Source organism: Rhopilema esculentum, chromosome 2, assembly GCF_057945365.1.
Source record: "Rhopilema esculentum isolate cy_ngs chromosome 2, ASM5794536v1, whole genome shotgun sequence".
Classification (NCBI taxonomy): Eukaryota; Metazoa; Cnidaria; class Scyphozoa; order Rhizostomeae; family Rhizostomatidae; genus Rhopilema; species Rhopilema esculentum.
In genome coordinates, this window is record NC_142816.1 from 2,228,774 (window position 1) to 2,244,480 (window position 15,707).

Consider the following 15,707-nt stretch of genomic DNA (forward strand, 5'->3'; position numbering starts at 1 on the left):
CCCTTTAAACAAAGCTTGCCCTCCCATTAGGTTTATTTTTTAACGCAATAGATTTTGTTATAAATAAGTAATTCATAGCAAAGCTAACTGCAAGTATGCCCAAATTTCCCTTGGCTAAGATTCACATAACAAATATGCCACACCTCTCACTATCAGGGAGGGAAATGTTGTAGAAAGAAAGGATTTTATGTGGGTTTTAATAGAGAAATAATTTTATATATATGTATCATATATATATTTATGTATGAATTTTTTTTCAACTTGTTGCATATCTTATGGTAAGATTGATAAACACTATGTTTGTTACTTTTCAAGGCTGCACAATATGGTATACTTGAAAGATGCCAGCAATTGATTGAAGAAGGAGAAGCAGATGTCCGGGTTCCTGATGCTGAAGATGTTACCATGTTGCATTGGGCATCAATAAACAACAGGCTTAATGTCATGGAGTAAGTCTGAATTTGTCATTTTTCAAGTTCCATGAAAGAATTGGTTAAACATATAAACAGTTAGCTTAGACTGTCCAGTTAAATTTTCTCACAGCAATTCTTTCCTATCATTTTGAAAAATGTGTGCCAGGCCAAAATCTGCAATTGAAGAGTTTTTGCTTTGTTATGATTTTTCCCATCAGTATGAAAACATAATATTTATGATACAATTATTTATTTGTTAAAGTTCATGCTAAAGATCACTTTCATTTTAAATGTAAAAGTGTTTGTGACTTTTCAGAAAGTTTCTGTCATTTATTGCAGCTACTTCCTATCCAAAGGAGCCATTGTTGACCAACGTGGAGGCAACTTGAATGGTACCCCACTTCACTGGGCTGTCCGGTTAGTGTTGCATTCTACAGCTGGTTTGTTCTTATATTTTTCACGAAAATTTAGCTTATTTTCCTCAAGTTGGCAGGATAACTCGAATTTTAGGGAACTGGTCTGCAATGAGAAATGTTTAAGTCAGAAATTTATCGACACAGACACAAGATATTATAATTAGTTCCCCACCCTCATGTCCTGCTAATGGCAAAGTGATGCTGGTAACCTCCTTTAGCCTCCAAACTGTCCATAGAACTGCAGCTAGCACATTTATGTTTGTATGTATCCAAAATGCATTTAAATGTTGGTAGCTGACTCGATACATCGTTAAACAGTAGTTTTTAATTTTTCCTATAGACAGGGACACCTTGAAGCTGTTGTCCTTTTGATGAAACATGGAGCAGACCCTAGTCTTGAAGACTCAGAAGGTAAGTAACAATTCTGCAAATTGTCTACAGGAGCCAATCAAATCCATCAAGAATTCAGTTTTAATTTATCTGATGCTTAATCTTAAGAGAAAAATGGGTAGCTACTGGTCAATAAAATTGGCAGTTAAAAAAGTAAACAAATTGATTGTCCAAATTTGAAATTCTTAGTTTAAAATGATCAGACCAAATTCAACCTTTGTTGTTTACAACTAGTATAGGTAATGATGGCCTCTCAATTTGTGGTGCGTGATTTGTGCCGGCACGTTGACAAGCACCCAGGATAGACAAGGTGTGCATTTTGTCATGCATCTGCTTCTCAAAAAGTAGCGATATCACACACCTCACCATTTACAAAGATAACTTTTGGATCACAGAAACTTTGTCTGGTTGCCCTGGGAATCATCTTTTGATTATACAGCATTCACCGTTTAGGGGATTGCACAACATGATATGCATGTTAAACAATGGAAAACTTTCTGTGCTTGTCGTGTGTGATGAAAGAACCATTCTGAATCAGTGTCACCACTGTTATCATTAAAAGAAGAAATTTTTAGATTAAAAAAGTGTTAGTAGTCCAGCTACACTTGTTCAGGATCAAATTATAAAGTTTTTTGTGGGTGTCTATAACACTTGAAAGTCAAGAGCTATAAAATTCTTAGGTACCACAAAGCTTAAATGGAAAAGCTATAACATCAATAGCATTTGATATAACCATGCAATTTGAACTAGAAGTTATAAAATTAAAACTTTTTAATTAATCTTCTAGGTTGCAGTGGTCTGCATTTAGCTGCCCAGTTTGGTCACTCAGCAATGGTTGCTTATTTGCTAGCCAAGGGAATGGTATGCAATTCCTTTTTAAGAGCCATTGGCAAGTGCCACTGTGGCACACCTTCACATTTTGTGATAAAAGACTTATCTGTTTTGGTTTGATAAAATTCTACATTTGAAAAAATAAACTGTAGCTAATTGGATTTCCAAAATGTTAAAAAAGCTGAGACAAAATTCCTGATGATTGTTGCAAAAAAGCTACAGCTTTATCAAAAAACAATTTTCTACAGCTGAAGTTTGAATTGGACATACCATTTCCTTTAATCATAAGTACAATTCAGATGTCTGTTCAGATTGTCTTGTAAACTAACCAGCTGAATTACATTGGAACATCTATTTTGTTTTAGAGATCTTTATCATCAGCAATTTATTTGCAACTGTATGCCATAAATGACTGTAGATCCCAAAAAAATTGTGTTCTGTAAATGCCATATTTTTATTTATAAGCTAAAATGCTGGCTTTCTTTGCAAACAACATTAACTGTCAGACACCCTTAAACTCTAGTATGTTCAACTTTTGTTGGCATTACAAGCAATTTTGAATCTATGTTAAAAGCTGTAGAAAGTAAAAAGGAATAAGAATAAGACGTTTTTGTGTCAAAGTTCATGGCTCTATACTAGAGCTCTCAATGCCAAGTGTAACTATTGCACTCAGCATAAAATTGGAATATCAAGTGCAAACCATCCTGCTCTTCACAGCACGAGGTTGGAGTAGCAAATAGAAGTAACAAGTAAAAGTGGCAAATTGGGGAAGCAAATCAAATATATGTTATGTTTTTCTCGACAATTTATTGGTGAAGCAACTTCAAACAAACTTATTCATTGCATCATTCTTGCTTTTTAAATCAAGTGTAATATATTTGTTTGGATTAAAATAAAATTACAACAATTTTTCTTTTTAGGATGTTGATTTGCTTGACAAGAATGGCATGACACCATTAATGTGGGCAGCATATAGAAGCTTTGGGTAAATACCTTTTAGTTGGAAACAAAAGTTATTTGAATTGCATTCATGAATTAAGCTTGATAAACTAAATCAAGTAGAATTCTATTTTATATTTAGAATTATGGATTTATGTAGATATTGCACAAATTGCCGTAGATAGATGCCTGCAGTTTAGATTTATTCACAGAAATTATCCATTTTTGGTACCGGTTTCATCTGATCTTGCAGAATTTTCAGCCGGTTTGTGTAAACTGTATGTTTAGAATTTGTGTATTTAGAATTATGTATATGTTCTGTTGTTGAGCATTTCTGAAAATAGATATTGCCTCCTGTTAGCAATGTCTTAAGACAATATGGTTAAGTTTGATAAACTTGATAAGCTTAATATTGTCATTTCTTTTGCAGCGAAATGCTTGATACCCATTTAATAATTCAACTGCTTATTATGCATGAGAAAATACCATGGTTTAGAAAAACTTTTAGTTTTATCACCTGCTGTTATTGTAACTCGGTAACTAATAGTTATTCATAGTAACTGGTAGTAGCACTGAGTATTTCACAGTAATCTATTTAACTCATAGTAGCTTGTAGTATCACAAGAATCAAGGTTTGATAGTTTTTTGTATTTTGAACCCTTTTCAGAAATGTTATGGTTTTGTTAAGGAAAAGTAATTTTGAAAATTCAATTTATTTCAGAATTGATACAATAAGAATTCTGCTGAACTTTGGATCATCTGTGAACCTGGCTGACAGGGTACACAAGAATACAGGTCAGGAAAAAATTCATTCCTGTTTATTCAGCTGTGTCATCTACTTTTTAATTTTCTGAGTGATAGGTTAATTATAAAGTAGCGTCTAGGCCTATGTGCTTTTCTCACAAGAGAAGGTCTCTGCGAACAACACTTTATGTGCAATTGTTAATTAGTCTGGTTTAATAATTGTATCATAGAAGAGGTTTAATTAGTGAACGTTAATGCACGCTATCCTGTGATCGAAGCATCAATATACGAAGTGTTGATTTTCGGAGCACTCTAAAAAAACATGGAAGTTGTTTTTATTTGATAGTCGACATGTTTTTTGTTCCTTCCAATCATTCAGAGGCCGTACTCTGTTTATTTGCCTGTTCCGCAGTGCTTCATGTCCTTCGTTTATATCTACCTCGAATGGAAAAGAGCTTACGCGGTCTTGCACTGGCTTACATTGATACTTCAGTTGACTACGCTTTCTAGTCGTTTATCACTTCGCTATCTTGTCTTTAACGCTATTTATGAGGTCATATACCATGTTGGTTTCCTAGTGCTCGTTTTTCCTGTCATGCAAAATATTTTTTATTTCAGTTTTATATAATGTTTTATCTGATTTCGGATTTCATCCCAATTTATCGTACATTAATCAACATTAGTGACAATCGTGTTATGGTCTCACATGCAAGACCTCTTAGCATGGCCTTTCAATTGAAAACTATCAGAAAGATGAAACTGAGATAAACATATTTCATTTGTTCCAATAGCTCTTCACTGGGCTGTCGCATCCAGCAACACGAATGCTATCAAGCCTCTTTTGCGATCCGGAGCAAGTCTAGACTCGAGAAATGAGCAAGTAAGACATCCAAAGTATCTCCTTCTTACTCTAAGTTGGTACCAGAGACTAATCTTCTTGATAATAACATTTCCTATGTTAAGGCATTGTATATATGATTAAAAGCTCTTTATATACATATGGTTTTGTCATAAATTGTCTATTGCTTATTGAAATGTTTTTTATACAGTTACCTTAATAAAGTTACGGTTACGGGCGAACATGATTTCGTCTCGCAAAAGTAGTCTCAATATGATTATTGCAATTAACACAGTCTTTCGTATATTTCACAGAAATGGTACAAATATACAACATCTATTAAAATAAGTATCGTTCAAAGCACACTTTAGAAATTCCTAGCGAACACTTTAGAGATTCCTAGCGAACTTTGTTCTGCATTTTAGAGCTTTCTAGCCTCTGTGCTTGAATTGATGCTTTCATTACCAGCGTATGCATCGAGGGTGATAGAATTCTTAGGCCTATAATACTGTATTCAGCAACCTTGAGTATACCAGTTTAAAAACATATCAGTAGATGCAAGCAGCGAAATTGTGTACGCGTACGAACATACCGCAATCTCGTGTGTGCGTACGAGCATATCAAGCATTTCAGGTAGCTGCTTTACCATGAATTCCTTTATGATGTCCTGATTTCTACCAACAGAAATTGACGCCGCTAGAACTTGCCAATGAGCGCCGCAATAATTGGATATCCCAGCAAATCAAAGCTGCTTTGTCAGCTCGAGGAAACGAAAGAACTTCATTCTTATTTTCATTGCTTCATAAAAGGGTAAGGCGTTGATATCTTTTTGATACCTTCAAAACATGCCATTTCGTTGCCTCTACATATTTACAAAAGCAGAGAAACCCCACGCGTCATCCTGACCAACTGCCAAGCCTATTTCATGAAAAATAGAAATATCGCCGGTCTCCCGCCGAGTTAGCCGTTGGCCATCGCTCGTAGCCCTGAGCTAGGGAACCCTGCCAGGTGGTACCAGTCGGGTCAGGCTGGACCTGTAAGCTAGTGGAGGGAAGGGACGCTTTAGTTCCCCATTCATGTCCTGTCGGAGCATGCCACTGCACTTTTTAACTAATTGAGAAATTAACCAGCTAAATTTATTTTCAAAGGAAATATGTAAAGAAAATTTGCTTATTTGCTTCTCCCTTGCTCTGTTGCAGGAAAACAAAAGAAAGCTTGGTGTTTTCATACCAATAATGGCCATGTTTCTATCAGGCACTATTTTGGAACATTCTCCTTGGTGGATATACACTGTTTTAATGATGGGGCTTCTTGGCTTCTCACTCAACTATTTTTTAAGGTAGGCACTTGATTAGATTTTTCTTCTGAACATCAATCGGGCTTGATTCAAATTTGTTCCAATTTTCTCATGAGATTGTTCGACTAATTGAAACTGTGAACAAGTTTTTGGCGGTACAAGATTCGGAAATGGCTTTGAAAAAAGCAAGCATTTTACAGAGGGTAAAAAACGTCAGAATAAGATTCTAAAAGAACAAGATGGAGAATATATCTTCAGTTGTGGATCGAAATAGGCCAATCAGAAAAACGCGAGCACGTGACTGGTAAAGTTATCCAGTCAGTCCTGCGCGTCTAAAGGAAAATCACTACTATATATTCCAAGAGAAAAACGATCTCCTTTTGTCTTAACAATAGCGGCTTTTTCGTTTGTAGGTGGATTGATGCCAAAACTGCTAGATGAAAGGACGACTGAGCTCTGCCAATTGATTTTCTACTCGGGAAAATAGCATCAACAGAGGAATGTTTTCACTTTGATAAAAAATAGCTCCCTCAGAAATAACATGGCCCAACCCTCGTCAAATCAGGCACTGAAGCTACATTCCCTCATCACAGGGAGCAACGTTGGGCCCTTGGTGCATCGTCACAAGTTGCTCCACCTAACCCAAATAAAAACCCTAAACTATAAAAGCCATATCTAAGTAGCTTGATTAACTCAAGAGCAAGCGGTTTAAACTTCTGGGCAGGGAGTGGACAAAAAAGATCACTTTTCTCCACCAGGGAGCCGATGCACCAATCCTACCTTAGATACTCAAGGTATGAGAGAGAAAGACAAAATATGACAGGATTAAAGCCGGACCCATCCTAAACTAAAAAACCACAGGACCTTTTAAAGAATACTGTGATGTAGGTGATTCCTAAGAGAGCAAAAGATTTGATAAGATTTGAAAAAGAAAACACACTTTGCTAGATACCAAAAAGGGAGGGAGGGTACGGGAAAAGAGAAGAGCGTTGAAAAGTCCTCATCAGAGCCTAGGGCCCAACAACTCTGTGTAAAAACCCAGAATACAGAACTCCTACTGCCCAATATTCCAAATGCATTGAAAAGGAGATATAAGAACCGAATACCAGAATGAAAGCAGAATAATTGGCACCCAAAGGGGAAAAGACAATTCGGATAAAAACAATACCCTTAGTAAATCAAATTCTACAACATCCCTCGTGAAATTAACTCTGATAAAATTTTATTTTATCAGCATTTATCTGAAACATGTCACCATTATAGACCTTAGCACAATCTGGGTTATCTGAAAAATTGCTTAACTCTGCTGTGCTCGCCCTTTTCAAATTCCATGCTCAAAATGATTGTGCTTGATGCCCGTAAAGACAAAGCTGTACACAAGTTGGTGTATTGAACAAGACGGTTTTCAGTAGCCTTAAAACAGAAAAGTACGGTTCTAGGCCACTAAAAGTTCTTTACGCCAAATTATGTACATATGTATCACATTGCTGTATAGAAGAGGACGGTTCTATGTTGCATATGATTAGGACGGTTCTATGTTGCATATGATTAGGACGGTTCTATGTTGCATATGATTAGGACGGTTCTATGTTGCATATGATTAGGACGGTTCTATGTTGCATATGATTAGGACGGTTCTATGTTGCATATGATTAGGACGGTTCTATGTTGCATATGATTAGGACGGTTCTATGTTGCATATGATTAGGACGGTTCTATGTTGCATATGATTAGGACGGTTCTATGTTGCATATGATTAGGACGGTTCTATGTTGCATATGATTAGGACGGTTCTATGTTGCATATGATTGTATATATTGTTATTTGACTCGATTGTTGTTTTGTTTACATCAGGTTTTTCAGAGATATGGAAGACAACACAATCGCTCTTGGTACCTACCTTGCTACAAAGGCATTCATGTTCGCGACGCTTTTCATTTATTTTTGGTCATGTATCTTTTCAATAACCATAGTTGTATGTAAGCAATGGTACTTTGTGCATTTTGGTACCGAACGTGTTGTAGTGCCCACACTGATTTGATTATACCGATATAAATTAGATATGGATGAAAATTGCAGTAGAGAAATGGCGATGTAAATATGAAGATATTCAAAGTTAATAGAGAATAGAAAGGCAACGTAGATATTAAGATTTTTATTTGGTTTAGTATGTTTGCATACATTTTTATTGTATGGTTCAGGGAATGCTCGACTTTATTTAATTTCTATCGGTTCACCTTGAATTTTCCTTGACATCAATTTAAGTCATCGGTCCAAAAGTTTTACTTTTGTTTACATTAAATGCAACTGGGCTGTTTTACTTTTTTTATAAATCGTGGTTGTCAGATCCAGGTGTCATTAAGAATACCCCGTCAGAACAGAAAAAGGTAACTAATTGTGTTTTTCATTACAATCTTGGTGCTTCCTTTGTGTTCCGTGTGCTGTATTTGTTGCAGTGATTGTCGTAGTATTTATCAAACCAGTTTGTTTCGTGTGGGCATATTTTGAAACCTAAGTAGGCGAATAATAAAAAGTTATTTCTATTGATTTGCAAAGAGAATACGGTACTGTTGAATAAAACACAAACAAATTCAACACAACACAACACAACACAACACAACACAAAACACAACACAACACAACACAACACAACACAACACAACACAAATCAACACAATACAACACAACAACAAAAAACAAAAACAAACACAACAACACAACAACACAGCGCAATAAAAGATGACTGAAAACCGAACAGAATACAACACAACACAACACAACACAACACAACACAACACAACACAACACAACACAGCACAGCACAGCACAGCACAGCACAGCACAAAAGAATGCAAAACAATACGATTCGCTTATGACCATTTGGTATCTCCCCTTCATATTTGATTATTGTTCTACAAATGCAATTGACGCGTTATTTTGCGTTATTATATATTACATTTATAATTTCTTAAAATCCATGACCTACATTGTCGATCGTTCATAGTATTAACCTTTATCAAAGTAACTTTGATTTTGCTGGGGTCTTCTTTATGACTAAGATTTTTTAACCTTTATTGAAGATTATCTCATACATCGAACGTAAACTGTTTATTTACTGCTTCTTCGTATTGCACAAACCAGCAACTTAACATACAGCTGATGTAACGACAACACTCAGTATTGTTGATGTAGCTCAATATTTTTTTATTTCAGAATATTATTGAGTTAGCTGAAACAGGAATGCTAAAAGATTTTGGAAGATTCTGTGCGACATGTTTAGTAAGTTTCAAAGTTCTGGTTTCAAAGTCTTTGTGCATGCCAGCAGAAGAGAATTAACAAAACAAACTTTTTTCTGCTGCGAAAGGGAGGTTTTTAAATGGTGTTTGTTACTTTATCCTTTCTATGAACTCTTTTTGTTTACATTTTCATGAATTTGTAAGTTTAAACTTTATTTTAAAATGGAGTTTAAAATGGATTTTAGAATTTTTATTTTTTGGTTATTGTGTAGTAGACCTTTAAACTTCTTGTAAATGGACTTCGTTTGTAATTATTTCAGATACGACGACCAGTGCGCTCAAAGCATTGTGGGGTTTGTAACAAATGTATTGCAAGAATGGATCATCACTGTCCGTGGGTTGATAACTGTGTAGGTAAGAAGAAGTGTAGGTGAATAACTATGTAATTTTGTGGGTGTAGGGTTGATGCAGTATTCCTTCTTCATCCAGCACTGATATGGTTTTTTAACTGAGAGTGGGTAGGTTTCATGTTTTGAATTCCACATTATGAAGTGTAAACTTCTATTTAAATTATAACAAATAACTTTCATAAAACACTATCATAATGAACAGAAATTTAACACAATGAACCATAAAGTTACTACAAAACATATATATAAATTCAGAAATATATTGAAATGTATTATGGGAAATACTTAAATAGGAGCTCCCTTCATATGTCAACTAATCGAGGAGAGCCATGATCTACTATCATTAATTAATTAAGCTATTAACTTGCAATCGTTAAATGCGCTTTACTTTTTTAGGCATAATTCTTTACTTTCAATTATTTCCATAATAGTTACTTGTGAGGCCCCCTAGACCTGGAGGCCCTGGGGCAATTTGCCCCCTTGCCATCTCTTGGTGGCCCTGTCGATAAACACACCTTCTCAGTGTCAAAATACCAATACTGCCCAAGCTTGAATTGAGCACTATTCAAAAGTAACCACGATCGACTAAGAGTCTCTCCTAAGAAAAGTTTGAAAAAATATCCAATAAATGCAACTGAATCACTTTACGTTTTCTCGCTAGCCTTCGGGGCCTCGTTAGAGTGACAGTTTTTCGTCGTTTGCTCTTATGAATAATCTTCAACGTAAGATTCTGAAAATCAGATCAACGATCTCTTTACATATAGCAATCTTATAGCAAATTACTTTTCCCCTTCCCTTTTATTTATGCAATGACAGTAACATTTGCAATTGATATTTATTTTTTCAAACTTTTCTTCTACGAGATGTGTATCAAAATCATCAATGGCATTAAATATCATTGTATATCTTCCATTTTAGGTTACAAAAACCATCACTTCTTCTTCTGGTATATATTTTTCTTGTTCTGGATGAATGTTTGGTACCAATGGGCAGCAGTTACATGTATGTTGTTTTTATCAGTATAAATCTAGGTATTGTGTCATTTTTCATGCCATGTCAATTGATTTCATCTTCTGCCATATATTGAGCAGATCAGAAATTATATTGTCATGACGAAATGAGCTCCTTTCACATTCCACCTTTTTTATTAGCTGATGCCCAATAATACAAGATACTCTACAGATCCATTTCAGTTTCCCTTTCGCAGCTTCAGCTAAGATTCTTCTCTTCCCATTTTTACAGTTTTTCTTAAAAGCTACCAATCGGTGCAAATACTTAAATTATTGATGTCATGTTATTTAAATATCACATTTGAATACAATATGTGATCTTAGAATTATCTTTGACTTGGTTGTCATATATGCACTACCTAGATATTTGCGTTTCATCTTTATCATCGATTGAATGTGTATCATTTTTACATATGAAGAACTTTTTTTACTGTCTGTTCGAATGCAGTGGAACAAAGTAAAGTTTCAGTTACGTATGCGAACCAGTTCTTCTTGAAGCATTCTTCTAAGTTCGCTTGCTTTCAATTTATAGTTGAGGTTAATTCCAGATTGCGTTGTCTATTCTGACATAACAGTGCTCGATGTGTATTAGCACAGGACAATTGATATAGTAGAAAATAGTCTAAAAATATGACATGTTCTCTATAACAATAAACCATCTAACTAATTAACCTCTAATTGACTTCTAATTAACCTCTATCTAACAGCATTTTCTATGTGAAAATTTATCACACATTTTGTACATTTATCCCTTGGTAGCAGAAATATTTTTCAATATATTCTGTCTGATTAGTGCGCAAGCACGAAACCTTGAGTAACAGAGAACATGTATTTTTCAGCCTATCTTCTACTTTATTTGAGATTTTATTTATATTTGATACAGATTCGATTATACATGAAAGCTTGATTTGGTTCTAGATTTCAACATTCACTGTGGGCCATTCAAGAAAGGGATACTCTCATCTATTGTCACAGTTTGTGAATGTGCCCCATGGGTGACATGGGGTTATGCACATGCTCTGTTCCATGGTCTCTGGGTTGGTGCTCTAGTCATTTGTAATTGCTACCAGGTAGGTTCGCGTTCTGGAAAAGTCAATTATGCAGGGATAAAGAATATATCTTTTTATGAAATGCTGCTAGAATTGCAGGTGGTAACTCCTTTTAATGCTGTTTTGTTGTGTAGGTCCATGCATATGTAGGTCTGTCATCTAGTGACTTTCTTGCGGTGATTACAGTAAGTACTCGCACATAAGAGGCCGCTTTTTAAACTGAGGTTTCAGAAAGTTTCTTATAAACAGAGACGTTTCATCATCAGGGTTTAATTTTTTATCAATAGGTACTGTCAAGTCAAATCAAGTCAAGCTATATGACAGTACCGTCCATGGATGTGCATTCAATGTTACTGGTTGTAGTATATAATACAAAATTTACAGTATGATTGTTCACATCAATAAAATACACACACTACAGCCATTCTAGAGCATAGACAAAAAATGCAAAGCACGACTGTTTATACTTCAAAGTAAGAAACATTTTGATTTCAGGCCTACTTTTTTTCTATAAAAGGAGCCCCTTTTGAAGAAAATGAGGCCTGTTTCTTATACTAGGAGCTTTCTTACATGCAGGTACTTACTGTATGCACAGTAATTGATTAGAGAAAGTTGTATTGACCAGAGAATTTATGATTTTTGCAATATCTGATGGAAAATTTAGATCGTTTTTTTTCATTTCTGAGCCGTTTTGCAAATCAGAGCTATGCGTTTGTTTAGTTAGGGAAGTGTTCAAGCTAACCCTGGCATAAGAAATAAAGAGAGTTCTAAGCGAGAGGTTTATCATCAATGTTGTTAATTTGTGATCTGAAAGATAAAAGTCTATTGGTGCGAAAGCATTATAAAGACTAGAGAAAAGATACTAATTTCTAAGGGTTTGTTTATCTGGGTTTCAAAAAATATCTGAAATCTTGTGTTTCTTGGTGGATCAGATTAGTGTTTACTTGAGAGCAATCCGATATTTAGAAGAAATTTAGAATAAGATAGAAAAATCAGATAAGCATTAACAGCGAAATAGAGTTTGTGGAAGAATTTTGCGAAGTTGATTGATGGTGAAAATGGCTATTTAGAGAGTCGAGGCTAATTGGTCGATGAAAGAGTATTTGATGAAGCAATTACTGTTACTTGTGTTTTTACAAGCAAAGCAGGTCTCGCCCTTTATGCCCGAAGTCTATGCATGTAAATCTCTGCACAAATCGGTAATGATGGTTTTTGTCATGAAAATCCGTAATAAGTGCCATGTTCTAAAATTTCAAGTATTTGTTTGCAGTGATTTCGAGTGTTAATGCTACAGAACCTCTCTGAAAACTGCCTCGAATGCTATATAACGAGTTGTAAGAAATATGATATTACATCCCATTGCCTGTACGGACTTGGAAATTTCTAAAATTCTAATATTTTTGCTGGTATTTTTAGATATTCTGGTTAGGAATGACAACAAATGAAAGAATGAATGCAGCAAGGTATAGGCACTTCAACGACAACACAACTGGACAAATTCGAAGCCCTTTCACGTACGTATTGTGAAAATGCCTAAATGGCAGATACTTTGACTATATTTTAAATCTCTAGATACTGCTTACATTCCGAAATCTAAAGTCCCATCGACAGAAACGGATTTTGGAAGAAGAAAGTTTCGTGTTATGAAATTTACGCTTGCAGTTATTTAACTTTGAACACTGGCCTTTTATACTCAAAAAATCTAAACAGATCGAGAGTTGATATGAAGAGCCCCTCTACAATCGCATATCGTAAATGATTCCCTGCGTAAGTAACAAAATACTCCAGTATAAAATATCCGAAGCCAAGGAGATCAGAGTGCGATCTGCCATTCGTTTAAAAGGTAACTTAAAAGGTCTGGCTTTTTTGGTCCCGGAACTGTCCTCTCTCGAGCCAATGGGCACGTGACTTCTAAGAACGGGGGTGCTTGGGGTGAACAAGGGTGGTTATTGGTAACCAGTCTTTCACGGTTACCAATCTGGTCACCAGGCTGGTCAGTTGCAAATGGTGGTAATTGGTAACCAGTCTTTCACGTGACAGCTTATAGCAAACTCGATTTTTTCCATTTAGACTTTGATTTTCTGCAATAGTTTTTTCAAGACGTACTGCAAGCAGGACCGCCGAGTCAGGGGGGGGGGGAGGGGGGCAACGGGGACAAATTGCTGCGAGGTCTTGGGGTGTAATGAATTCCGTTTTAAGAATGTAATTTATCAGATGTATTAGATTTACGCCAAAAAAGTTAAACATTTTAAACGATTGCAGAAAAATGACATGAGGAAGGTTCTAGTTTGAAGGGCGTGCTCGCATCGTTCATCGGTTTTGCCCCAGGGACTCCGAAACTTCACGGCGGCCCTGACTGTAAGGCGAAAAATGGATGACCGAAGTATGAGAGCTTTCCTTTTTTAATAGCAATAGAGTATCATTTGAATAAGATTTAATTTCTTCTAATTACTGTTCATTTTAGGCGCGGAGTCATACAAAACATTGCAGATTTCTTCGAAATTTCATTTTTTGGTCTAGTTAGACCCAACAAAGTTGATTGGATGAGTGAGCATGATGTTGGAAGGTTTAAAGACGATGAACTTTCGTGGAAAAGCCCCAGCCATATTGTATAGAATTTGCCATTTATCTAATTTGCCATGGAAAGGACAAACAAGACACCATCTGCATTCTGACAAAGTAGAAGGGCTCCCCTCGAGCCATGAAATGTTGTTTTAAATTACAAAGCAACAAACAAACGATTAAATTTTGTACCATTGAAACTGAATATTGCTTGACACAAAATTAGACCTAAATCATGCAGTTGATCGTTGTTTTTAAAACCTGTAAAATTGGAAGTAAATAACTGGGAAAGTCTTAACGCCGTCAAACTTGCATACGTTGGCTTATTCAACCAAGATAAGTTAATTTGACGAAAATGCAAAATCTAACCCAAAAGCATAGATTCACGAATGTAAAAAAAGCTTTCATTATATAAGAGCATATAAAATCAAAATTGATAGCTTTGTTTCAGTAAAGAACTTAATGAAATGGCATCACTATTCATGATTGTCAAAAGTCTCGATCTCAATGTTTTAACCTCGACTTTACCGAGTGACAACTACTCCTTTCTAGTTGAATTCAACCTATTTGTTAAAATTATTATTTGTTTGCAAGACTTATAAAAACGCTTAATATTACGTTTGTCAGAAAACATTAAATTGAGTTTTTATAAATGTGTTTGCATTTATTTCTATTATTGAAGTTGTTTTCTTTATTATTTAAACACCGAAATTTTGTTAGATGATATTATAAACGCACTATGGATAATATTAAAGCTAATTTGCGAATTCTTCAAGGTTTATAGTAGACGAAAATGCCTAATACTGCTCAAATCTTGGTATGATTTCCTATTAAAGCCTGTCTGTAATTTGGAAAGGTGAATAACGAGATACAGAATCCTGGCAACGAATATTTTTTACTGATCAAGTTTTCAATGACCAAGGTACGCCTTCAGCAAGCAACCCTAAACAAAGCTTTAGTTTTACTGGTACTATACTGTTACAATGGAAAACAAAGCTTTTACCTAAACTATAGTCTTGAAACAAAACAGTAAAGCTGTGATTGACCAAATGCTGTGGATGAAGAATCATGTAACCGACGAGTGCCTTTCATTTTTAAAATGGACGAAACAGTGACCAAAATAGGGGAATCAAAATAAGTCGAAAGAACAAACTTCCTATCGTGAAACCAAATCGACAGCTACCCTAGCTTACACAAACTTTTGGGAGACTGTCTACATTTTTTAGGCAGGACAGGGAAAGAATGATAGATCTCATTTTACCTGGAATGATCCTGATCATATACATGGGAAGCAATTAAAAAGGGGGGGGAACATGTAGGCAGAAAGGAGAGCCTCTGTGAGTAGACACAGGCTTTTAATTTTTATTCAAAAACTGGGGCTTGTGCTCCCGGGGCTCGTAAGCACCCGGCGCCTAGGTCTATGGTGCAGCTTGCTTTGTCAGGGTACAAGATACAAATCATTTTATTACCGGATAATACGTCCGGGAGATAAGAATCAAATACAATGAGCATTATCGCAGAGCAAGAACATCTGCTTATCTTTGGAGAATAAGGAATGTTTTTATAAGGAAG

General features: G+C 35.5%; 1 protein-coding gene across 1 annotated transcript in view; it reads left to right on the plus strand.

The window, feature by feature from the left end:
- LOC135695736 (palmitoyltransferase ZDHHC17) overlaps positions 1 to 14,816 on the plus strand; it is a 16,269-nt gene extending 1,453 nt beyond the window's left edge. Inside the window, exons 3-19 of the mRNA XM_065214912.2 lie at positions 316 to 449; positions 753 to 830; positions 1,170 to 1,240; positions 2,007 to 2,080; positions 2,971 to 3,035; positions 3,711 to 3,784; positions 4,525 to 4,613; positions 5,256 to 5,381; positions 5,771 to 5,910; positions 7,723 to 7,820; positions 8,134 to 8,255; positions 9,082 to 9,147; positions 9,425 to 9,518; positions 10,433 to 10,516; positions 11,443 to 11,594; positions 12,990 to 13,087; positions 14,038 to 14,816. Coding sequence (XP_065070984.2) covers positions 316 to 449; positions 753 to 830; positions 1,170 to 1,240; positions 2,007 to 2,080; positions 2,971 to 3,035; positions 3,711 to 3,784; positions 4,525 to 4,613; positions 5,256 to 5,381; positions 5,771 to 5,910; positions 7,723 to 7,820; positions 8,134 to 8,255; positions 9,082 to 9,147; positions 9,425 to 9,518; positions 10,433 to 10,516; positions 11,443 to 11,594; positions 12,990 to 13,087; positions 14,038 to 14,188 — 1,716 coding nt within the window. The 3' untranslated portion in view covers positions 14,189 to 14,816. The remainder of the gene's footprint in view (positions 1 to 315; positions 450 to 752; positions 831 to 1,169; positions 1,241 to 2,006; positions 2,081 to 2,970; positions 3,036 to 3,710; positions 3,785 to 4,524; positions 4,614 to 5,255; positions 5,382 to 5,770; positions 5,911 to 7,722; positions 7,821 to 8,133; positions 8,256 to 9,081; positions 9,148 to 9,424; positions 9,519 to 10,432; positions 10,517 to 11,442; positions 11,595 to 12,989; positions 13,088 to 14,037) is intronic.
- Positions 14,817 to 15,707: the final 891 nt, after the last annotated feature.